Source organism: Antechinus flavipes, chromosome 2 (assembly GCF_016432865.1).
Source record: "Antechinus flavipes isolate AdamAnt ecotype Samford, QLD, Australia chromosome 2, AdamAnt_v2, whole genome shotgun sequence".
Classification (NCBI taxonomy): Eukaryota; Metazoa; Chordata; class Mammalia; order Dasyuromorphia; family Dasyuridae; genus Antechinus; species Antechinus flavipes.
Genome location: NC_067399.1, coordinates 7,725,937 through 7,750,239, shown reverse-complemented (window position 1 = coordinate 7,750,239; position 24,303 = coordinate 7,725,937). Strand labels below are relative to the sequence as shown.

The window sequence follows — 24,303 nt, the reverse complement described above, 5'->3', positions numbered from 1 at the left end:
AGGGCTAAGTGACTTGTTCAGGATTACACAGCTAGGAAGGGTCTGAAGCCAAATTTGAACTCAGAAAGTTGAGTGAGTTAATTCTTCCTGACTTGGCACACAGTCAGTGCTTAACATTGGAAGATTTTTAGCTTGATAGAATCTGCAAATGAGATTATTCTTAGCTCCCCTGCCATCCTCAAAATATCAGGAGAAAGAGGAATTTTCCCCTCTCTGAGAGAGATAGAGACAGAAAGACAGACAGACAGACAGAGAGACAGAGAGAAAGGAGGGGGGAAGGAAGAAGGGAGAGAAAGTGGGAGGAAGGAAGGGAGGGAGGGAGGGGGGAGAGAGAGAGAGAGAGAGAGAGAGAGAGAGAGAGAGAGAGAGAGAGAGAGAGAGAGAGAGAACATTGATTGGAAGCCCTGAAGTGCATTAGTAACAAAGGACTAGGGCTTTAATCCCACCTCTATGACTTGTGACCTGGATGACCTTGGCTGATGGTGATTTTGATGGTGATGCTGTCAATGAATGATGGTGATGGTGCTTCTGGTGGTGGTGATGTGGTGATGTTGACATAGGTGGAATTTAAATAGGAATTCCACATTTTAATGGGTTTTGCTTATACCTGTGCCCCAGCATTCCATCCTCATCATGTGAATTAAGAACTAGAAGCATCTTCACGTTGCAGACTGAGCAATGTAGACAGCTAACAAATGTTAGAAACAGAATTCTAACCCAAATCTCGCCTGACCCTAAATCCAGGATATTTCCCACCATATCACATGCTCCATTTAGGGACCTTAGTTTCCTCCTTTTTAAAAAGGGGGAGTTCTACAAGATGATCTCTGGGGTTCCATAGGATCCTAAATTCTGTGTGACTTTATGATCTTAGATCAATAATTAATACTTCAGGGTGCATCAACGTTAGAGGTGAACAATCTGTGTCTGGCTGTATTTTATATCTTCTATAATACATTGAAAACAATAACACCTAAAGATTACAAATATTGGAAGCCAATACTTGCTGCTAGTGGTAAAAGCCAATTGAATTCCAAATCTATTTCTGGGATCTTATCCGAGGCACTTTGTACTCTGGGCCTCAGTTTCTCCTTTTGTACAATACAAACAAAACTGACAAGTAACTAACTCAAAGTGATATATTGAAGACAAGTTGGAAAGCTTCCAGTGATTCTTAAAAGAAAAAAAATCATTATCACAGGCTATCATCCAGGACTGATTATTTTAGTTTTGTTTTGTATCCTTAGCACCCGGATCAGGAAGTCTCACTCTGGACCTACCTTCGTCACCTCACCCCCATCCTGCCCCCTTTACTATGTTACCTAAGGGAAGGCCGCTCACTTCTCTAGTCCTCTGGCATCCCATTCTTTCCTCTCTTGCCTTGTTCTGGCCTTGAGAAGATAATATAGAAACATCCTGTTCTGTTTCTTTATAAAAAGGAAAAAAAAAGATAATATAGAAACATTCCATTTCGCTCTTTAAAAAAGATAATATGGCAACATGTGAGAGGAGGAGGTTAGTCTTAGCGGCAGCACTCATATATTCAATTTTTAATCCAAAGTGAGCTTGGAAAATGAATGACTTACTGCTTAATGCAAATTGCCTTAACCTTGGTTCAATGAGCTGTTATTCCGAGGGTTTCAGAGCCAGTAAGTGTTGGAATCCTTACTAACTGTTAACGAATTAGAGTTGATCTAATCTTACAAGAAGATGTTTTGGGCAGAACCTGAAACAAGGTACTAAGTAGAACTAATTAATACAAGGCTTGTGTCCACACCTTTACTCATTGGAGTTCAATGAGTTCACACCTCCCTTGAAGTTCTTTGGGCCAGAGAGCACTATGGGAGAAAACCCATAATCCCTCTCTCTCGTATCCCACAATTCCTCCCTCTTGTATAAAAGAAACAGACACAGAGCACTTTGGGGGATTTTCACCGGAATGGCATGAAGACTGGAGCTGGCTGGAGACTGAAGAAAACAGAGGCAGAGGCTGAAGGACCAGACCTTTGGATTTAAAGACATTTGGAGAGAGCTCTTGGAACCAAGCAGAGAGATAGGCCTCTAAGCTAACCGGGCTATATTGGGATAATAAAAGATCTGAACTTTTATCACCTGGCTGTGTTTTGAGAAGAAAAAGATCACAACATTTTGGCTAACCGGGCTAGAAGAAAAAGCTCACCACACCAAACCACAGGTTTTCTTTTTCTTTTTTCTTTTTTTCCCAGAATGGTAAATTAGCCACAGCTCCAAATTTTACACATGGCTCCATCTTAAAGATAACCCAGCTATTACATAATTGGCCATGAATTTTTCTTTTTTTTTTTACTGCCATCCAAGATCTCATTAGCTTTTGTAGGGCCCTGGAATTGGAGCAAGAAAGACTGGAAGTTCAAAAGCTTCACGAGACCCTCGCTAGCTATGGGGTCCTGGGCGAGTCATTTAACCCATCTGTGTTTGCTTCCTCATCATGAAGAGGTGGACTCAATGGCTTCTTTGTTGACTTCCAGCTCTAAGTGATCACATGGCACAATAAACCCTCAGATTTTTCCAGACCAACTGCAGGAGTTCATCCCGATCCCTCTAATCTCCACAGCAGGAAACACTGTCTCCCCCACTGCAGCCCTATCCCTCCTTTCAGAGTAAGTCTTCTGTGCCGTTAAATATTGATTATCCGGTGTCAAACACGGGGTCTTGCACACCAAACAAGCCCAAGAACAAGTGAAAGAGTCAATAAAAGAATGGACACCTAGGTACATTTCCCATAAGACAACAAAGGCCACGCAGGCAGGGACCAAGGTCAATGCATAATTTTGCCTTCAGCCAATCTAGCCCATGCTCTCCCTTCACAGTTTATGTATTTTTTAATTTTCTTTCTATTTTCAGATCTATATTCTCTCCCTCATTCTCCCCTCCTCTACCCATTGAGAAGGCAAGAAGTACAATCCTCATTAGACTTAGGACATCATTCAAAACACTTCCATATTAGCCATAAACACTCTCACTCCTAAAATAGTTTTGAAGCAAAAATAAATAAATGAAGGGGAAAAGCATGATTCAAGCAGCACACTGAGTCCTCTCTGGAGATAGAGAGCATTTTTCAGAATGAGTTCTTTGGAGTTCTGTTGAATCCTTGTAGTGATCAGAGTTCATAAGTCTTTCACAGTTGATTATCACGACTGTGTTGCTGTTACTATGGAGATTGTTCTGGTTCTGCTCATTTCACTTAGCATCAGTTCATGTAAGTCTCTCCGAACCTCTCTGTATTCATCCTGCTGCAAACCACAGGTTTTCACAGGCTGGATTATAATCCAACTTTGTTAGAGCAATTTGTGAGTTCAATTTTCTTCTTTTAGAAGTCTTCCTTTGGAGAGCAGTTTGGAATATGCTCAAAAAGTTATCAAACTGTGCATACCCTTTGATCCATTAGTGTTACTACTGAGCTTATATCCCAAAGAGATCTTAAAGGAGGGAAAGGGACCCACATGTGCAAAAATGTTTGTGGCAGCCCTTTTTGTAGTGTCAAGAAACTGGAAACTGAGTGGATGCCCATCAATTAGAGAATGGCTTAATAAGATATGGTATATGAAAGCTATGGAATACTATTGTTCTGTAAGAAACAACCAGCAGGAAGATTTCAGAGAGGTTCGGAGAGACTTACATGAACTGATATTAAGTGAAATGTGCAGAACCAGGAGGTGATTATACACGACAACAAGAAGACTACATGAGGATCAATTCTGATGGACATAGCTTTCCTCAACACTGAGATGATTCAAACCAGTTCCCCTTGTTCAGTGATGAAGAGAGCCATATATACCCAGAGAGACTTTAGAAATTCAGTACTCTGATGTCATCAACCAACAGAAAAGCAATCAGGATTACAGTTGGGGAGAATACAGGCCTTTTAAGACAACAAGACAATATCCAATGCAAACAACTCCAATGTAATTACCAGATGATGAGAAGAAATCCCAAATTTGGTAAATAGAAGGGAATTAGGTTAATTGCTTGGGGAAGAGGATCTGCTTATATTTCCACAGGTGGAAAAGGCTAACAATGAGACTGTCAAAAGAACTTTAAAAACTTCAGCTTTCAGTTCCTGAAAAACCAGCAAGAATCACTGGATTCCCTGAGATGAAAAATTGTTGATGAGACCTTTTGCAGTACTTCAGAGCTTACAGGAATTATTAGATTCCTGGCACATGAACTAATGGACAATGGAATCCTATTGGACTGTTTCTAGGACTTATGGACATGTGTAAATTTTTAGCTTGATAGAATCTGCAAATGAGATTATTCTTAGCTCCCCTGCCATCCTCAAAATATCAGGAGAAAGAGGAATTTTCCCCTCTCTGAGAGAGATAGAGACAGAAAGAGAGACAGAGAGACAGAGAGAAAGGGGGGGGGGAGGAAGAAGGGAGAGAAAGTGGGAGGAAGGAAGGGAGGGAGGGAGGGGGGGAGAGAGAGAGAGAGAGAGAGAGAGAGAGAGAGAGAGAGAGAGAGAGAGAGAGAGAGAGAGAGAACATTGATTGGAAGCCCTGAAGTGCATTAGTAACAAAGGACTAGGGCTTTAATCCCACCTCTATGACTTGTGACCTGGATGACCTTGGCTGATGGTGATTTTGATGGTGATGCTGTCAATGGATGATGGTGATGGTGCTTCTGGTGGTGGTGATGTGGTGATGTTGACATAGGTGGAATTTAAATAGGAATTCCACATTTTAATGGGTTTTGCTTATACCTGTGCCCCAGCATTCCATCCTCATCATGTGAATTAAGAACTAGAAGCATCTTCACGTTGCAGACTGAGCAATGTAGACAGCTAACAAATGTTAGAAACAGAATTCTAACCCAAATCTCGCCTGACCCTAAATCCAGGATATTTCCCACCATATCACATGCTCCATTTAGGGACCTTAGTTTCCTCCTTTTTAAAAAGGGGGAGTTCTACAAGATGATCTCTGGGGTTCCATAGGATCCTAAATTCTGTGTGACTTTATGATCTTAGATCAATCATTAATACTTCAGGGTGCATCAACGTTAGAGGTGAACAATCTGTGTCTGGCTGTATTTTATATCTTCTATAATACATTGAAAACAATAACACCTAAAGATTACAAATATTGGAAGCCAATACTTGCTGCTAGTGGTAAAAGCCAATTGAATTCCAAATCTATTTCTGGGATCTTATCCGATGCACTTTGTACTCTGGGCCTCAGTTTCTCCTTTTGTACAATACAAACAAAACTGACAAGTAACTAACTCAAAGTGATATATTGAAGACAAGTTGGAAAGCTTCCAGTGATTCTTAAAAGAAAAAAAAATCATTATCACAGGCTATCATCCAGGACTGATTATTTTAGTTTTGTTTTGTATCCTTAGCACCCTGATCAGGAAGTCTCACTCTGGACCTACCTTCGTCACCTCACCCCCATCCTGCTCCCTTTACTATGTAACCTAAGGGAAGGCCGCTCACTTCTCTAGTCCTCTGGCATCCCATTCTTTCCTCTCTTGCCTTGTTCTGGCCTTGAGAAGATAATATAGAAACATCCTGTTCTGTTTCTTTATAAAAAGGGGAAAAAAAGATAATATAGAAACATTCCATTTCGCTCTTTAAAAAAGATAATATGGCAACATGTGAGAGGAGGAGGTTAGTCTTAGCGGCAGCACTCATATATTCAATTTTTAATCCAAAGTGAGCTTGGAAAATGAATGACTTACTGCTTAATGCAAATTGCCTTAACCTTGGTTCAATGAGCTGTTATTCCGAGGGTTTCAGAGCCAGTAAGTACCTCCCGTGGTCTACTGGACATTAAATGACCGGGGTCTGGTGCCCCGAGTTGGAGACCTCGGTGTCGAGGCTAGAGCCAGGCCCATGGAACATGGGAGTGATGAACTGAACAAAGTCAGAAGGAGACATGACTTCCAGGTCCACTTCTGGTATCAAGACAATGTAGCCAAACGGCTTCATTTCTCTAAACCTCAAGTTTCCTTATCTGACTAATAATCAGACTATTAAAATACTTACTATGTACCAAGCATAAATATAAACAATAAAGATGGAGGCGACATTTTAATGGGGAACGATAATATACAAAAGAGAAAGAAAAAGAGTGTATGAAGTAGAATTGGGCTGGAAGGAAAATGAAGGCCAGATTCTGAATAAGAGAAGCTGAAAGAGTCCATAGTTTCAGGGGGAGGATCCAGGGATCTAGTGGGTGAAAGGGACAATGGTCCCAGTGAATGCAGCCCAGGGTGGAGGTGCTGGGAAGACAGAGCATCAATAACAGGAGCAAGATTCAAACACAGATCCTTAATCTGGCGATCTTTCCATGGGATTCCCTTAAAATTTCAGGTGATTCCAATAATTGTATTCTTAAGGAAGATCAAGACCCAAATAGAGAGAAAGGCTTGAACTTACAAAGAGCAAACCCTAGCAACTCACTGACATCCTCAGCCTTCTGACTTGATGACTTGCATCACAATGATCAAGTCATTTTGCTCCTCTGAGCCTCAGTTTCCCCATCCATAAAATGAGAGTGGGTGGTCTCCAAAGGAATTCTTGACCTGAACACATTATGTTTTATATTATACCATAATTTCTACATTTGGCCCAAGGTCCCTTCTCTATTATTCTGTTTTCTAAGATTTGCTTCCAACCCCGGCATTCTATGTCCTAAAGTCCCATCTAATTCTTCAATTCTGTGACTGTGGTTCTGAGAAAAATACCAAAAGGAAACGCAAACAGTAGGCTGTATACAAAGCCAAAAGCCAGCTCTGAGACTCAAATTGAATATCACCTTGACTGTGAATCATGGGACCCCACAGTCTCACCTCAATACCTTAGCAGAAGGCTGCTGGAGCATTTTATGAATAGCACTCCTTGGAGAAACTGAATCTTCCCTTTGCTATTCAATCATCGATGTATTATTATTTATACTGTATCAGACATCACTATTGAGATAATAAAATTGGCAAAAACAAAGCCAGTCTCCCAGATCCTCGAGCTTGAAAAAAAAGAAGAAATAAAGTAAACAAAAGCATATAGCCAGGCAGGAAGAAATGTGTATTCCATTTTATTGAAAGCATCTCATTTTCCAGAGGGTCCTCGAGGGCAAGAGACAGTTCACAGGTGTTACAGGTTGCTGGCGTTAGAACATAGCATCGCTAGGAAGAAAGAACTACAAAAGGATATTGTTAGATGAGTGGAAAAGGAAGGACCCTCCTTCCTTTACATCAGCATCAGAGGGAGCTCCTGTGGCCAAGCCTGCATGATAAATATCTGGGGCCTGATAGAACAGACTTCTCGGCCTAGTCCTGTGCCTAGAAAAAGGGCTGACTGACTTGTAGGGGACGGGTTAGATCCCTTGGGCTTGATTGATTGCAGAGAGGTAAGAGCTGAGAAGGACCAGAGAACATGGAGCATCGATATCGGAACCGCGAGGGATCTGAGAGCATCAAACAGAAAACCGGAGTTCAAAGACCACTTAGAACACAGAGCAGAGAATAACCACCTTGGGAGGGAGCTTAGAACACTTGTGGTTCTTCATCAGGGAAGTATCTTAGAATATAGAATAAGAAACGTCAAAGATAAGAGAGCCCTGATAGCAAACCTGAGAAAGAGTCAGTCAGAGACAGACAGAAAGAGGCAGAGGCAGAACCAGGAAGGATTTCGAATGCGATGTAAGATGTCGGAGTTGGGAGAGATATCTGACACGATGAGGTCCTAATTCTGTAAATGAGGGAAATAAAACCCAGAAGCAGGAACTGGCTCCATCCAATATAAACAGCAAATTAGTCATAGAGTTAGGTGGATAATTCAGGTTTCTAAATAGAATTGAGCCCCCCTCCCACTAAGCCACTCATTTTGCTTTATCAAAGCTTCTACATGAGAAATTCAAAGGATAAGGCTTACATGATTAGGAAAGACTCAGACTAATTACCATTCATAATTTTCTGACCTGCAGAAATAGGTTCAGGAAGATTGAAGTTGTGAGGGATTATACAGTAACTAGGAGGCTATTGACAAAGAAGTGATAGTTGGAAAAATCAGAGAGGGATCTTACCGGTAGAACTCGGTCACTCAGACCCTCAGGAAGAAATCTTCATGGTTTCGACCCAAGCCAATTGAGGACGTTCTAGAATTTTGGGAATCGTTTTGGGGAAGATTCTTGGAAATCATATCAAAGGACGTGCCTTTATGGCAAAAGAGAAGGAAGGTCAGGACCTGAGTGGGATGTTAGTAGGAAAGCTGAGATTCAGACAGAAGGGTCGACTTCAAGTCCAGCAATCCGCCATGTTGTTTTCTATTTCTAGCATGGTGTTGGGCATGGGGAGGGATCTCCAAATAGGCCATTGCCCTGCTCTGCCCTGCTCTCAGGAAGAAAGTAATTGCAATAATTACAGAATGATTGGTGAGACAAGACTCACACTCACGAAACAATCAATGACTTTTACAAGGCAGAATCTCTTTAAATCCTCAAATGGACTCTACAGACTGAAAGCATGATAGGTCAGAGCCGAGAGTCATCACCTTGGGCTTGTGCCGGATCTGGAAAAATAGAATGGCAGCCAAGCTGGAAAAACAGAACGTCAGCCAAGCTCCTTGTTTTAAAGATGAGGAACCTGAGGCCCTTATAGTTTACATGATTTATTCAAAGGTGCCCAAATCGTTTTGATTTCATTTATATCCATTATAATTCATTAGAAGTATTTCTTCGGCACCTACTACGTACTAGACACTGCGTTAAGTGCTGGGGATACCGACGTATAAAGAAATATAAGAGACCACGTCCTTGAAGATGTTTAATAAATGTTTACTAACTGATGTTTCAGTAAAAGGACTCTAAGCTTCAGTTTCCCTATTTGTAAAAATGAAGATAATATTTTAATTTTATATAATATATATTCAATTGTATTAATATTAACCATTCAATAAGCATTCATCAAGAACCTGCTATTTGTCCGATACGGTGTTACAAGTGGACGAATAATTCTATAACTCACAGGGCAGTCAGAAAAGTGCTTTGGAAACTCTAAATCTAGGTAAAATTGTGAGCTGTTATCCCATTAAATGTTTGCAGGAATTGCTTTGTCAGTTTCCCCATCTATAAAATGGGGTATTTAGAGCTGGTCAGCCAGTAATCCAGTCAATGTTCTCAGAGCCAGAGCGGAAGTGAGGAGGAGGAGGAGGAAGAGGAGGAAGAGGAAGAAGAGGAGGAGAAGTCTCTAGACTCATGACATCAGGTGACCTGGGGGCTTTGCGGACACCAGAGCAGAGGATCCGGTCCTTGGAGGGAAATGTCATGTGCACAACTCTAAGGAGGGGCCAAACTATCCCGAGCATGGGCCAGGCTTCCGATCCGATGACATCTTGAAAAAGTGTCTCATTAGAAACAAAACATTTGGTGGGGAGAGCCAGCCTTGAGAGATGGAACCTGGGAGCAGGAGGAGGAGCTGCTGCCCCGGGAACACAGACAAGCTTCAGGGGCACAAATGCCCTCCTGGCCTCCCTGGTGAGGTCAGATTTGCTCGCTCTTGCTTTTTATCATCTTCTAAATAACCTTGAAACTTTCAAAAAGTTTCTTCCCTTCCCTGATCCTCAGTTTTTTAATCTGCAAAATAGGGTACAAATCTTTACCCTAATCAGCTCACAGAGAACTCTGTAAGCTAGAAATGCTGGACATCAAGACTTACTTTCCCTTGCCCCATGCATGCTGGGAATCAGGACCTTGTGGGGTTTTCCCAGGTTCTCCTCTTAGGTCCCTCTCCTTCTATCCTGTATTCATCTTGTGTGGGCTTAATTTTGGATATGCTGTCTTCCCCATTCCTAGGTAAGCTCCCAAGGGTAGGGATTGTTTATATTTTTATCTTTCTTTGTATTCTGGCACTTAGGAAATACTTAATATTTACTGATTGTCATTGATTATCTGTCAGGGTATCCACAAACATTCCCAGGGATTTGTTTTAAGAAGATCTTAGGGTCTTAGTGGCCTGCAAATGGCACAGGAGTGAACCCTGGGCTGTATCACCCCAGAAAGCCAGTGGGATTTTGAGCTGCAATAAGAGAAGTGGAAATATCAAGCTCACTTAGTTCTGGACACCAGGGAGTAGGAAGGCCATTTAATGAGTGTCCAATGGAGAGTAGCCAGGATGTGAAGGGCCTCAAGGTCATGTCACATAAAGCTAGGGCGGAGGAATGGAGAATGATTAGCTAATGAGGAAAAAATAAAACAAAGGGAGGAAGGTGGAAAGTTGAGTGATGGTGGGACCATAGATTTAGAGCAACCTTGAAAGGCATTTTTAAAACTGGGGAAACTGATGCCCTAGGAAGGTTTAAGTGACCGATCCAAGATCACATAGGGCATAAGTATTAAGGGTGAGACTGGAAACGAAGTCCAAAAAGTTACTTTTTATATGCCTTCCATCATATTTAAGGAGATAATAAAGAGAAACAATTAGCATGACTTGGGGAGGAGGGAAATGGGAATGTGCATTTATTAAATACCTACTGTATACCAGGCACTTTATAAATAACATCTCATTAAATCTTCCCAAAAGCTATGTGAAATATTATTATTCCTATTTTGTCATTGAGGAAACTGAGGCAGACAGGAGTTAAATGATTCACCTAGAGTGACAAAGCTAGTAAATACCTGAGGCTGGATCTGAAGTGAGGTCTCTCCTGACTCAGGTGCAGCATTCTAGCCACCGAGTCCCCTAGCTGCCTCTAGGGCACTAACCATGGGGAGAGTGAGTTTGAAATATCTTCATACAAAAGATGGTACAGGAGATTGAAAGGACACTGGGAAATCTTAGAGGCAGAGGTAAGAAGCACATTTCGGGGTCAGTCAGGGCAGATCTGAGAGATGAAAACAGGAAGCTGGGTTTGAGAAAGTCACATTGGCTGGACTATTGAACATTGCCAGTTGAGACCAGAAGGGGCTGATGGGCACGGGTGGCCAAAGGCTCGTGGCCCACCCAGGGGCTCCCATCCTATTCCATGGCTTCCTATGCCCTTCCATCATTGTGCAGAGGACCCACCCTCAGTGCCAGACTTCCAGCACTTCATAAATATCCCAGCAGTCCTTTAGTGGGTGAGGGGGTGGGGAGGGAAATCTGTTATCTCCTTCCTGACTCAACTCTACAGGTCTCCAAATCTGGCGTCTCCGTCACTGTGATACTACACATCGTCCCTGGCAACGGAGCCAGCGGATACCCCTCGGGTATTTTACGGTGGCCCTTTTACACAGCGAGTGGAGAAAAACAGGAAGATCTGAGTTCAAATCCCCTCTCAGAATCCCTAAAATGGGGGTAATAATGCCTCCTACCTTCCAAGGTTGTTTTATGGATGAACTGAGCTACCACAAAGCATTACATAAATGGTAGCCATTTTTACTATGGTTTGGGAGGTAGTACACCAGAAAGAGCTTTGAATTTAAAGCCCAACGTGCTTCCCATTTCTGTGATCCAGGCTGAGTGACTTCAGCTTTGGGTGCCTCAGTTTCCTCATCTGTAGAATGAGAACCTTTGAAGGTTCCTTCCAGCTCTGGATCTCTGAACCTATCACCCAACGTTATGCTTCTTTCTCTAAAGGAGTCCTATGATTTGTAGCCACGGGTGATTACCAGATAATATGAGTGCTATAAAATGGGCCCCGGCAGCACCTGGACCTCATATTTATATAGCACTTTACAGTCTCCCAATTGCTTTCCCATCTATCACCCCGGTTGATCACACAATCACAGAGCGTCGGGGCTGACAGAGGCCTCCTAACGGACCGAGCGAGAACCCCCTCCATCCCAGAGGCGGACGGGTGACCTCGGCTCGAAAATCCCCCCCCTCCAGAGCAGCCCGCCGGGCTTCCAGCCGGGTACCCGCCGGGGAGCTTGGGCCTTACGTCAGAGCGGAGCAGCCTCTGCGTCATTCCCAGCTGGAGCAAGCAGAATGAGTCTAATCCCCCCGAATGCACCTTGCTCGGCCCTTGGGACCAGACAGAATCATCATGATGTTATTATCCTCCGAAGAGCCCCGTGGAGTAAGCTTATTTTTAGCTTATTTTTGAAAGCAACAGCCAGTTTTTCCTCCCAAGTGAAGAATGATTATCCTCACTTTACAACACAGGGAACTGGGGCTCAGAGACAGGGGAAATGGCAAATCTGACCTTAGAAAGGCAATGCAGCATGGCAGAAGCAATAAGGGTCTGGGTTTGAGTTTTTCTCTGGTTGCTCTGGTTCTCCTGGGCAATTGACAATAAATCACTTCCCTTCTCAGCCTCCTTCTCCATAAAATGAGGGATTGGATGACATTTGAGGAAGTTCTTCCCAGCTTCAAGATGCCCTCAAAGGGCCAAGAAATCCCCCTCCTCCTCTGTGGGGTCTCTTGTGGTCCCCTGATCTCTGAGCTTCTTTCCAGCTATCGATTCTCTTTCCCTGCCCCCATGAGCGCACACCCTGGGGACTGGCTCTCTGGAGAACACAGCTCCCAGCGTTCTTTCTGTCTATACCATGTGGGCATGGAAGAAAAAGTCCGGTTTTTTCACAGTGTCAGGACACGGGCTCCCAGGCTGGCACCTCCCTTACGGCTGGTTTCAGGCAGGTCACGAACCAGATGTTTCCCACGTTCTGCTCCTACTTGTCCATAGAGTTCACGGTGTAGAGTTGTTCTTGAGATCCCAGAATTTCAGAGCAAGTCGGCCCCTTAGATGTCCGCTGGAGGCCAATAGTCACTAGAGCATCGAGCTTAAAGGCAGAAGATGCGAGTTTGAATTCTCTCAAATATTTACTAGCCTTGTGACCCTGGAAAATTCCCTCAACCATTTTCAGCCTCAATTTCCCTGTCTAGAATATGAGGAGTTAAGCAGTGGAATGGAGTGATCACCGGACTTGGATACAAGAAGAGGTATAAATGCAACCTTAGATACTTACCAGCTGCTCTATAACCTCCCCCAGCTGGAAGAGACTTCAGAACATGCAGTATCAGAGCTACGGGGGACTTTAGGAATATCAGAGCTGGAGGGAACTTAGAGCATGGAATATCAGAGCGGGGAAAGACTTCAGAGCATGGAATAGCAGAGCAGGGAGGGTACCTTAGAACACACAATATTGGAGCTGTGAGGGAAGTTAGAACATGGAATATTTGGGAGGGAAGTTAGAACATGGAATATCAGAGCTAGGAGAGATCTTAGAACATACAATATCAGAGGTGGGGGGACCTTAGAACATGGAATATTGGCGCTGTGAGGGAAGTTAGAACATGGAATATTTGGGAGGGAACTTAGAGCATGGAATATCAGAGCGGGGAAAGACTTCAGAGCATGGAATAGCAGAGCTGGGAAGGACCTTAGAACATGGAATATTTGGGAGGGACTTTAGAACACGCAATATTGGAGCTGTGAGGGAAGTTAGAACATGGGATATTTGGGAGGGAAGTTAGAACATGGAATATCAGAGCTGGGAGGGACCTTAGAACATGGAATATTGGAGCTGTGAGGGAAGTTAGAACATGGGATATTTGGGAGGGACTTTAGAACACGCAATATTGGAGCTGTGAGGGAAGTTAGAACATGGGATATTTGGGAGGGAAGTTAGAACATGGAATATCAGAGCTGGGAGGGACCTTAGAACATGGAATATTGGAGGTGGGGGGATCTTAGAACATGGAATATTTGGGAGGGACTTTAGAACACGCAATATTGGAGCTGTGAGGGAAGTTAGAACATGGAATATTTGGGAGAGAAGTTAGAACATGGAATATCAGAGCTGGGAGGGAGGGACCTTAGAACATGGAATATTGGAGGTGGGGGAGCCTTAGAACATGGAATATCACAGCTGGGAGAATAGTTAGAACATACAATATCAGAGCCGAGAGGAAAGTTAGAACATAGAATATTGGAGTTGTGAGGGAAGTTAGAACATGGAATATTTAGGAGGGAAGTTAGAACATGGAATATCAGAGCTAGGAGAGATCTTAGAAATACAATATCAGAGGTGGGAGGGACCTTAGAACATGGAATATTGGAGCTGGGGGGACCTTAGAACATCTGTGGGCCAGAATTCAGACAGTCCAAGGGAAGACCAGACGGGGAAAGCCCTGGAACACCTGGCCCAGTCCTTTCATTCTCTCTGGGCTCCCCTTTGTCTCGGACCGGTTCCCGACCAGGCCGGTACCAACTTGGGGCCAGACACTCAAAGGGAGTGAGGTAAGAAGATAAGCCGACAACGTGAGCTTCTTCCGAGCTGGGAGGCTGGGAGGGGGAGGGGGAAAGCCCGTTGGAGGATCTGCTCAGGCCATCCCTTTATCCCGGGCTCTGATGGGATTTAATTTAACCTCTCATTCGGCATCATAAACACGCAGAGATAGGAGGCCGGAGGAAGGACAGGCTGCCCACTCAGCGCCCAGGGACAGGAGGAGGGGCCAGGACACACTGTACCAGGTGGACAGGCTGTAAATGTTTGCTCACGAGATTGGATCTGGGAGGGGGCGGAGCAGGGGGAAGGGAAGGTGGATTCAGTCCAGGGCCTGGAGATGGTGAGAAAACCATCCAAACATCGGGTTCAGAGCCGGTTGTGTCATCAGCAATGTGACAAAGAAGGAAACCGAGGCCCCAGCGTCACACAGAGTAGGGGCACAGCTAGAAAGTGTTGCACATGGAGTCGGGAAGCCCTGAATTCAAACCCTGCCCTAAATACTAATAGAAGACTACACAGCAAAGTCACTGGGTGTCTCATCTGAAAAGGAGGCTTTGTGACCCCTTTAAGGCCTTCCCTCTTGGTCCCGGATTCTCTGGTGCCGACGAGGAGTCTCTCTCCTCCCAGATCCACCCGCTGCCAATTCTCTGGCCGACCTTATCTAGGCCACTTGTTTACTCCTGGGTCCCTCAAGGCAAATGGCTGACCCAGTCCCCTGCAGACCCTCTTCATTCCAGAGAGCAGGTGGCAAGGGCCTGCCCGGTCTGGGGGGATTCGAGTCAGCCACACCGGCCTTTATTAAAGCTCCCCTGGAAAGAAGTGGGCTGTGCTCCTGCAAGCAGCCGCCAGATAAGTGGGGGGCTCTGCCTGCCATCCACAGCCTTCTGTCCAGGAGGACTCGGAGGGAGGGAGGACTGGAGGGAGGGAGGGAGGGAGGATTTGGAGGGAGAGAGGACTTGGAGAGAGGGAGGACTTGGAGAGAGGGAGGACTTGGAGGGAGGGAGGACTTGGAGGGAGAGAGGACTTGGAGAGAGGGAGGACTTGGAGAGAGGGAGGCTTGGAGGGAGGGAGGACTTGAAGAGAGGGAGGATTTGCAGGGAGGGAGGACTTGGAGGGAGAGAGGACTTGGAGAGAGGGAGGACTTGGAGGGAGGACTTGGAGGGAGAGAGGACTTGGAGAGAGGGAGGACTTGGAGAGAGGGAGGACTTGGAGAGAGGGAGGACTTGGAGGGAGGGAGGACTTGGAGAGAGGGAGGACTTGGAGGGAGGGAGGACTTGGAGAGAGGGAGGACTTGGAGGGAGGGAGGACTTGGAGAGAGGGAGGATTTGGAGGGAGGGAGGATTTGCAGGGAGGAAGGACTTAGAAGGAGAGAGGACTTGGAGGGATGGAAGATCACCAACCTCCAGAAGAAATCAGGTTGCCCCAAAGTCCAGTCTTTATGAAATTGGTAGAAACTGAAGCATTTGCACATACATTAGGGGAGCCCAAATCCTATGGATTGTCATTTTGCAATTAAAGAAGTTTCTAAAAACGCTGACTCCATTCCCCTCCCCCCCAACACTTCTGGTCTGTTTATATCAATAAATCTGGATCTCCATATGCTTGCAGTAGGTGCTCTATCGGTTCTCCCAGCTTGTTTCGCTTGAAAGGCTCACCTTGCTTTTCCTCTTCCATCCAGAAGTCCCATTTATGGCCAGTTTTTATTTGAGGCCCAGTTCTCGTCACCGGTCACCCTGAATGGTACCATTTTGTTGGGTGGGAGAGCAGGGAACCTAAACTGCTGGTTCTGGATTCAAGAGTTGACTCCCTCCCCCACCCCCTCACTGACCTGGGAGCTGGAGAAGCTGACACTAGACGGAACCTGTTTCTCAAATCCAAACTGGCCAATGCTAGCAGCTTACAAGTTCCTGCCTCGGCCAAGCCCTTTAGCACAGAGGACAATAGCAGTATTTATTTCTCTCACTTTATGGCACGACACTAGGAACCATTCTAGACTAAGAACCGGGCATTATTCCAGCTTCTAGCACAGACTCACCTAATCTCCAGTGTCTTGGGTATCTCCCTAAAATGTAGTTGTAAATTCATAGAGGTGCCATGATCAGCTTTAGGGAAGGGCATTTCCACACTGGGAACTCCCCAGACTCTAGCTCTGAATTGGGAGGGACTTTTGGGGTCATCTAGTCCCTGCATAAACTGAAGAACAAGCCATGGGGGAGGTAAATAAGTCATGGCTGGCAGTCAGATTGGGGATTGTGACTGACTTTGTTGCATTTTCTTTCCGATTCCCATCTCTTCCCTCTCCTCACCTGAGACATGGGGGCTTGGCAGCGGCCGATCCCCAAGAGCAGGACTTTTTCTCCGTATCCTACCTCGTGGGGCCGCTCTGCGGGTCAGGCGGGGCTCTTTGGAGAAACAAATGAGATCAGGGCTATAATAACTCTGGGACGGTAAGAAAACTCCGGGACTTGGGGGAGGAAACTGAGCTTCCTGCGGGCAGGACCTGTGGCTTTGTCTTCCTTGGTAAATTCGGCACTTAGCACGGCTTGGCACAAAATGCTGATTATCCACTGACTAGAAGCTGAGGGCGCAAACGCTGTCTTTGAGAATTACTAAGTGTGTGACCGTATCACTGCCTCAGTTTTCTCACCTGTCCAATGGGAGCACTGACAGCTGCAGCCCCTAGCTCAGAGAGTCAGAGATGTTTGTAAGGCGCTCTGGGAAGTTTAAAATATTCCAGTGCCAGGTATTATTCCTATTATTAGTCCCGGCAAAATGTGACACGAAGACACGTTGTAATTACTAAGAATCCTTAGTTCCCCTGAGGGAGTGGAAAGGTCCTGCATGGGGAGTCTGAAGATGAATCGCACTTCTGTCTCTCTCCGTCCGCGTTAGCCAGGACCAGACCACGCCCCCTCTCCTGACCCGACTTCCTTTGCGAAGTGGAGTGCGCTACACTTAGCGAGCCCTAGTCTCGCTCCCAGCCACATCCTGACCCCGAATCTAGGGCTCCGCTGCATAAATGGGGGGGGGTCTTCGCCCCAGGGGGCTGGGCGGGTAAGTGCGCCTCTAGGAGTATCCCTGGTGATGGGGATGGAGGCTAAGAATCTGCCTGGGCTCCAACGACAGGGGCTTAGCCGAAGCTCTGCTGGGGCAGATGGAAGGCTGGGGAGTGGGGGGAGGCGGCCGCAGAGGCGGAGGCTGCCGCAGCCGGAGCCGCTCGGCCCTACCTCGCGCACCTCAGTTGGTCCGCGCTGGCTGAAAGGGCCCAGGCCGGGGGGAGACTCAGTGGGGTAGGGCTGGCTCCGCGCGCTTTTTTTCCCTGGGGTCGCCGGTGCCACCGGGCAGGAAAATGGGCTCTTTCCGAAGCTAGGTGGCCGGGAAGCCGGGGCCTGAAAGGGAGGGAGTGATCGCGAGGGGAGCTCAAGCAGGGAGAGCTGGGACCCGGGTCCCGCCGAACCCCGCCCCCGCCACCCCTCCTCAGGCTGGGCCTGGGTGAGGAGGCGGAGGAGGAGGAGGAGGAGACGGCGGCATGTGGGCGGGCGTGCGTGCAGGCGTGTCAGTGTGTGCATGAGGGAGTATGCGTGTGTGGCAGTGCCTATGCCTGGAGGGGCGCGAGTGGAGGCATGTGGGGGTGTGTCCACGGGTGAGTGTGCGCGTGGGGGGGGCAGGCGTGCCAGAGTGTGTGTGCGCGGCCGAGTGTGCGCGCCTGCCTGGCCAGCAGAGACCCAGCGCGCCGCTGGCAGCCCTGCCCAGCGCTGCCCCGCCACGATTGACACCCTCCGGGGCCGCCCCCTGCTCGGGGAGGGGGGAAGGGGAGGGCGGCGCGGCAGCCAATGAGCGCCGGCTAGGGCGGGGCGGCCTCCGCCGAGCGGGGGCCGGGGGTACTTAGGCGGGCGGCCGCTGTCGGGGGGAGCCCAGAGCTGAGCCGAGCGGGCTGGGCAGAGCTGCGCCGAGGGTGGCGAGCGCGGCAGCTCCGCCCGGGGCCGGGGGTCCGAGCCGGAGCTCGAGGCGGCGGCCGCGGGAGCAGCAGCAGCCTGCGCCGGGGGCGGCGTGGGGACCGGCCGGGGAGCCGCGGGGCCGCCGGCCCGTTGGAGCCGGGTGGGAGCAGAGCCGGCCGAGGCGAGCCCTTCCGCAGAGCCAGCCAGCGAGCCAGCGCGCGCAGCGCCGGGCGCGGAGCCTCCCCGCCGTGCGCCGCCAGCACCCCCTGGAGCCGCCGGGGACTCGCCCGCCGCCCCCATGGGGCCAAGGAGACTTTGAAGGAGTTTGGGGCTTGCTTCGGGAGCAGGGAAGCCACCGGTACGAGGCCACGCGGCGTTCCTTTCTTTCGGGGCTGCCCCCTTCCCCCGCCTCCAGCCTCCGGCCGGCCTCTCCGGACCGGGTGGCGTATTTGTGCGGGGTGCCTGCTGCGCGGGGGATGGCGGCGCCTCCCGCCCCTGCCTCCTCCTGCCTTTGTGCAGCTGCTCCTCCTCCCCCTTCTGGGCCGCTCCCCGCCAGCTTTCCCCGAGGCTGGAGAGGCGAGGAGGGGGCGAGCCGGGACCTGCCTATTTGTGGCTGCCGCGGCAGCGACCGGGAGACAGGTGGGGAGGGGGCGCAGCTGGCTCGAGCACATCTGGAGACGGTGGGCCGGGGAGGTTCCGATCCCGACCCCGCCACCTACTGGCTGAGTGACCTTGGGTTGGTCATATACACTTACTGGCCCTCAGTTCCCCCCCTTTCAAAATGGGGAGGGGGATCGGAAGCTCCATGGATCCCTTGCAGCGCTAAATCCTTCGATCCCCCCACCTCCGCTGTCCATTCCTAGTTATTAATGGAGAGAAGGGTATGTGTGTCTGGCTGGGGCTGGTCTCGGGGGTGTTTTCCAGGGCTAGAATGCGCTGTATTGAACAAATAGGCGAGAGAAGTAGGAGGGTGTGCGTGTGTGTGCATGAGTGTGTGTGCGTGCATGAGTGTGTGTGTGTGTGCGTGAGTGTGTGTGCGTGTGACAGAGGGCTCGGCCGGACTCCCCGGCAGTGCGCTCTGCGCTGAGCGGCGCCGAGAGGCGCCGGGGATCCCCGTCGTCACCGTCTATCCTTGAGGGCCGCGGGGACCCTGAGACTTCTTCCCTGGAAACCCTGCCCTCTGCCAGCCCCTGCCTCCTCCCTTCTAACGGGCGGCCTCCTCCGAGCCACCGCGAGCTGCCCGATCCCCCAGCCACCCACTCCTGTCCCCCGCAGCCCGGCCAAACTGGAGAGCTGCGCCCAGGAGCCCTCAGCCTTCCCCGGGCTCCGGGCCCGTCCTGGGATAGAGGGCGCCGGGGTCAGGCTGGGCAGGAGCCGGCCTCGGGGCTTCGGCTCTTCCGCCTGGCCTCGCTCCGAACGGCCCCGACCTGACGGGGCCGAGAAGGGCGAGAAAGAAGGCTCGCCCGGCGGAGGCTGAGAGGAGGCGGCTCCAGAAAGTGCTCAGTCTAGGCTGGGCTGGAGCGCTGGGGAGGGCGAGGCAGCCGCAGGCCCGACCCCGGGGAGAGTGCTTCGGGCCTGAGCTGGGCTGCGCCTCCGGGGCAGCTCGAGGCAAACTTGGGCTCCCCGGGACTGGCCGCGGCAGCGGGATCTGTCCCCGTTCTCGCAGGCGGGAGGCTCGGGGGTTGGGGGACTCGGGTGAGCGGCCCCCGCCTCTTCTCACTTCTTTTTTCTCTTCTGTCTGTCTTCCCCGGATCGGGGACTGGCTGCTTCGTGCCCCGCGCCAGCTCCCCGGCATCGGCCTGTCCTTGATGGGAAACCAACTGGACCGGATCACGCACCTGAGCTACAGCGAGCTGCCCACCGGGGACCCGTCCGGCATCGAGCAGGACGAGCTGCGGGTCGGGGTCGCCTACTTCTTCTCGGATGAGGAGGAGGACGTGGACGAGCGAGGCCAGCCGGACAAGTACGGCGTAAAGGGCCCCCCCGGCAGCGGCGGCGGCGGGGGCGGCGGCGACGGCGAGGGCGACGCGGACGGCGGGGGCAGCCCGGGCCCCGGGACGCCCACCCACCACCCGCACCACCTGGTGCACCAGCTGGTGCTCCACGAAGCCCAGTGTTCCGCCTTCCGCGGCCCCGAATGCATCTTCTCCAAGGGGGGCGGGGGCGCCGGCGGGGGCGCCGGGGACCTGGGAGTCTACGCCGTGACGGCCCTGCCCGCCCTCTGCCAGCCGGGAGACCTGGTGGAGCTGCTGTGGCTGCGGCCCCCGGCCCCCGCCGCCGCCGGGGAGCCCCCCGGATCGGCGCCCCCGCCGCCGCCGCCTCCGCACTGGGCGGTCTACGTGGGCGGCGGCCAGGTCATCCACCTGCACCGGGGCGAGATCCGCCAGGACAGCCTGTACGAGGCGGGCGCCGCCAACGTGGGCCGAGTGGTGAGTAACTGGTACCGCTACCGGCCCCTGGTGGCCGAGCTGGTGGTGCAGAACGCCTGCGGCCACCTGGGCCTCAAGAGCCCCGACGTGTGCTGGACCAACTCGGAGAGCTTCGCCGCCTGGTGCCGCTTCGGCAAGCGCGAGTTCAAGGCTGGCGGGGAGCTGCCGGCGGGCAGCCAGCCCCCGCAGCTGCAGTACTATCTCAAGGTGCACCTGGGCGACGGCAAGGTGCACACGGCCAGGTTCCACAGCCTGGAGGACCTCATCCGCGAGAAGCGGCGCCTGGACGCCAGCGGCACGCTCAGGGTCATCAAGGAGCTGGCCGCCCTGGTAGATGGCAAGGAGTAGCCGGGACCCGCCGCCGCTGCCGGCCGCCTTCCTGCCCCTCCCCCGGCCCCGGGGCCCTGCCCCCGCCCGGTCTCCCCCCGCCCCCTCCCTCCTTTTCCTTTCCCGACGGCGGCCATCCGCTCTACGTAACACGACCGGCCCCCTCCCTCACCCGGCAGGCCCAGCGCCCCCACTTGCCGGCCACCTTGCCAGGGATGGGCGGCCGCGGGGTCTCGCTCCTCAGACGTTTAGACCTTTGGGGGTAACGGCCGGGCTCGAAGGAGCCGTCCGGAGGAGGAGGGAGGAAGGGCTGAAGCCAGTGGGAGGGCCCGCGGGCCCCCCTTTCCGGAGCGGGAGCCCAGGGGAGGGGGAGAAGGCAGGCTGAGCCCCTTTGCAGCTGGGAGAAAGGGAAGAGATTTCTGGGTGAAATCGAACCACTTGTCCTTTGCCAAGTGGGGACTGTGCCCCCGTGGCCTGCGAAACGCAAGCCCTACAGAAAAGGGGAGGGGACCCCAGAAGGCTTAGACTGATCCCCGGGTTTTCTTGTGGATCTCAGGGTCCTTGGGTTTGTAGGTTTCTTTCAAAAAAGAAATGACTGAGCCCATTCTCCTGAGCTCCTGTGAATAATTCCCAGGAAACTCCCTCCCCGCCCCCAGGATCGGGGTAAAGTACAGTCCCTGGCCCTCTGACCTCAGACAGCTTTGGCTTCTGGAGAAGCTTTGGGCTTCAAGCCCAGCTCTGCCACTTCCTGCAGAGGTGTCATCCGCCCCCAGGATTCCTAGGGACCTCAGCTGGTGGCTGCCCACGGAGGAGGCTGGGCCCCTTACCTCCCCTCCCCCCAGGGCCTGGGCTCGGGCAGCCAGGTAGCCGAGATCCGGCCCCTCTCCTGCCCCCAGGAAAGGGAGAGGGTGACCCCTCCTGGTAAGCCTTGTAAGAGCAGCTAGACTCCCTCCCTTCTGGCTGTTTCAAACCCCGTCCCACCTGGGTGGAAGCCGAGGGAGCCGAGTAGCCATTGCCCAGGACTGCCCAGCTGGCAGAAGGGAACCCGGCCCATCACAGGCCGGCAACTTGGTCTGACTTTGCTAAAATATCTGAGTCACTGGGACAACAGGCAAAGTTTAAAGGAGAAAAGAAAACAGCAAGAATCATTTTCCAATCATGTCAACAAAGTCAATCACGTTGATGTTTTATTGAAGCGTTTTAGGGACCTGTTAATAAAATTTCAAATTGAAATTTTGCTTTTCATGGCTTGAATCCATGATGGTTTAAATAACCAGGGGCCGTAAGGAGGGGATCTGTAGCTAAGAGCTTAGCTAACGTTGCCTTTCACTGGATTCTGTTCTCAAATATTCCGAGAATCGTTTTTGGAATACTGTCATTTTATTTTTGCCTTTTGACGGCAGCCCCAGGATAGGTAAAGTCTCTAATCAGGGGGTAGATTGGACTGAATTTCTCTCAGTTCCAGGATTGTTTTTAAATTAGCTCATGGGAAATGGTTAGTAGGTTTCTTTCTCCTTATGCTATTTTCTGTTTGTTATTACCCCCACACACACACATACACAACTCATTCTTCTAATAGCCTGTTTCTACTTCTTAATCCCCCTTTTTTTCTCTCCCCTTCATGAATCTAGAGTGGGCCAAATTTTTTTTTAATCTCCCTTCATGAATCGAAAGTGGGCCAATTTTTTAATCTCCCCTCATGAATCGAGAGTAGACCAAATTTTCTTTTAGTTTTAGAATTCGAAGAGAAAGAGATTGACAGAGAGAGCCAGGGAGAGACAGAAGGGAGAACAGCAAGTGGGCCGAGGCCAGGTCTTGTTCCAGGCACGCAGGAGGGGTGTGGGTTTGCAGCTCCCCTCCCCCAGTCCCTGCACTACCAGTCTGACTGGCTCTGACTCACAGTGCACAAGAAACACCCCCAGCATCTCCTGCCCTCACCTAAGAATCTGTCACCAAAATAGAGCCGGGGTGTGTTGGACCAATTGCTCAGGAGATGACAAATGGGATAGACGGCTCCGATCTGGCCGGACGGCGACGGCCGGCCTGGTGGCCTGGGCCGGGAGGCGCTTTAGAGATCGCAGTAATAGTTGCAAAATTTCAAGAGGGCACAAACTGGAGCATGCCGGAGATGAGAACAGCCTCCGTTGGAGCTGTTCGTTTTTGTTGGCTTTTTTGTTTCCCTCCCAATTTTATCTGTTGTCTAATCCTAATTCTCGGGATCAAAAAGTCAGAGCGTGGTGATGGATGCTCCGTATCGTCCTGGTGTTCACCACTTCCCCGATGAGGTCATTTCTAAAACTGTGGAAAGTGCATCTACCTTTGTTTAAGAAAAAAAAAAAAGAAATCGAGGGGAGAAAACTCCTCCCAGAAAGCCCTTTAGTAATGACTTCTTTTTGCTGTCTGCCAGCCCTCAGCGGTTCATTTTGCCTTAGCCCCCACCAGCCTCTCTTCCCAGGACCAGGATGGCACTGCTAAGGCCCCATGCTCTGAGTGGCTATTGGTTGCATCCTGGCTGATATTTGATATCTATATCTTGGCTCCTTACTCTATTAAATACCATCTAATGTATCGGTCCCTGAGGCTGCCTCCTTCTTGGTTTCCTCATCCTTGATTTTTATCCTCTTCCCCAAATTCACAGGACAGGGGTCCCGGAAAGAGTCACCTTTTCTTTGACTCCTGCTAAGGTCCCGGGCCCTTGACCCCAGGGATTTCCGATGGCTGAGCCTAGACTGGGGTACAGAGAGTGGGGGATGCTCCAGAGTTTTCTATTTGCTGATACTAGGTTGGTAATAAAGCTGTCAGTTTGTCAGTTAATGCAGTGTTCGTTTCTCCCGAGGGCCTGGAAGGCTCTCCCGGGACCCATGGGGATGGCTGGAAAGGGCGCTGCTCTGTGGGCCAGGTGGACAGCTCCTGCTGAATGAGAATGTTGTTTAAACATCCACTGGCTCGTTCCGTGACCTTTAAATGAATCGGCGAGGCCGGGATGGTTTTCATTAAACCATGTGAAGAGGAAAACATGCTATTTACAAATTAGGATTCTGATGATCTCGCCTGATAATTGTCATTCAAGGGAAAGAGCCCTGATTTGGGATTCAGAGAACCGAGGTTCGGATGTGGCTCTTGTGACCTTGGGCAAGCTAGTGCTGTTGTGTGACCTCCCTTTCCTCATCTGTTAGTGACAAGGTTGGATGAGAGGGCCTTGGAAGGTACCTTCCACCTGATGATCCTTGAGTCTATGACCTGTGTTCACTTAGTTGTATAACCATGGGCGGGACCCTCCCTCCCCAGCCTGGGGTTTTTTGATCTGTAACCTGTAGTTGAACAAGGTGTCCCTCTGACTTCTTAGTCCCGTCTTCCCAGGTGGAGTGTGTCACTATCAAGCTTGATTAGTGCTGGGCTTTTGTGAAGCTATTTTTTTTT

At 50.1% G+C, this 24,303-nt stretch overlaps 1 protein-coding gene across 3 annotated transcripts; it reads left to right on the top strand.

Moving 5' to 3' along the window:
* Positions 1-17,149: 17,149 nt before the first annotated feature.
* On the top strand, positions 17,150-23,697 carry LRATD1 (LRAT domain containing 1). Of its 3 annotated transcripts, none has more exons than XM_051974124.1 (2): positions 17,150-17,243; positions 19,912-23,697. In XM_051974124.1, the coding sequence occupies exon 2, from the start codon at positions 19,936-19,938 to the stop codon at positions 20,902-20,904; it is 969 nt and encodes a 322-aa protein (XP_051830084.1). In that variant the 5' UTR covers positions 17,150-17,243; positions 19,912-19,935; the 3' UTR covers positions 20,905-23,697. The 3 variants fall into 3 exon arrangements, with proteins under 3 accessions (XP_051830084.1, XP_051830083.1, XP_051830082.1); XM_051974123.1 differs by lacking the exon at positions 17,150-17,243 and adding an exon at positions 18,368-18,485; XM_051974122.1 differs by lacking the exon at positions 17,150-17,243 and adding an exon at positions 18,492-19,008.
* The last annotated feature ends 606 nt before the right edge of the window (positions 23,698-24,303 follow it).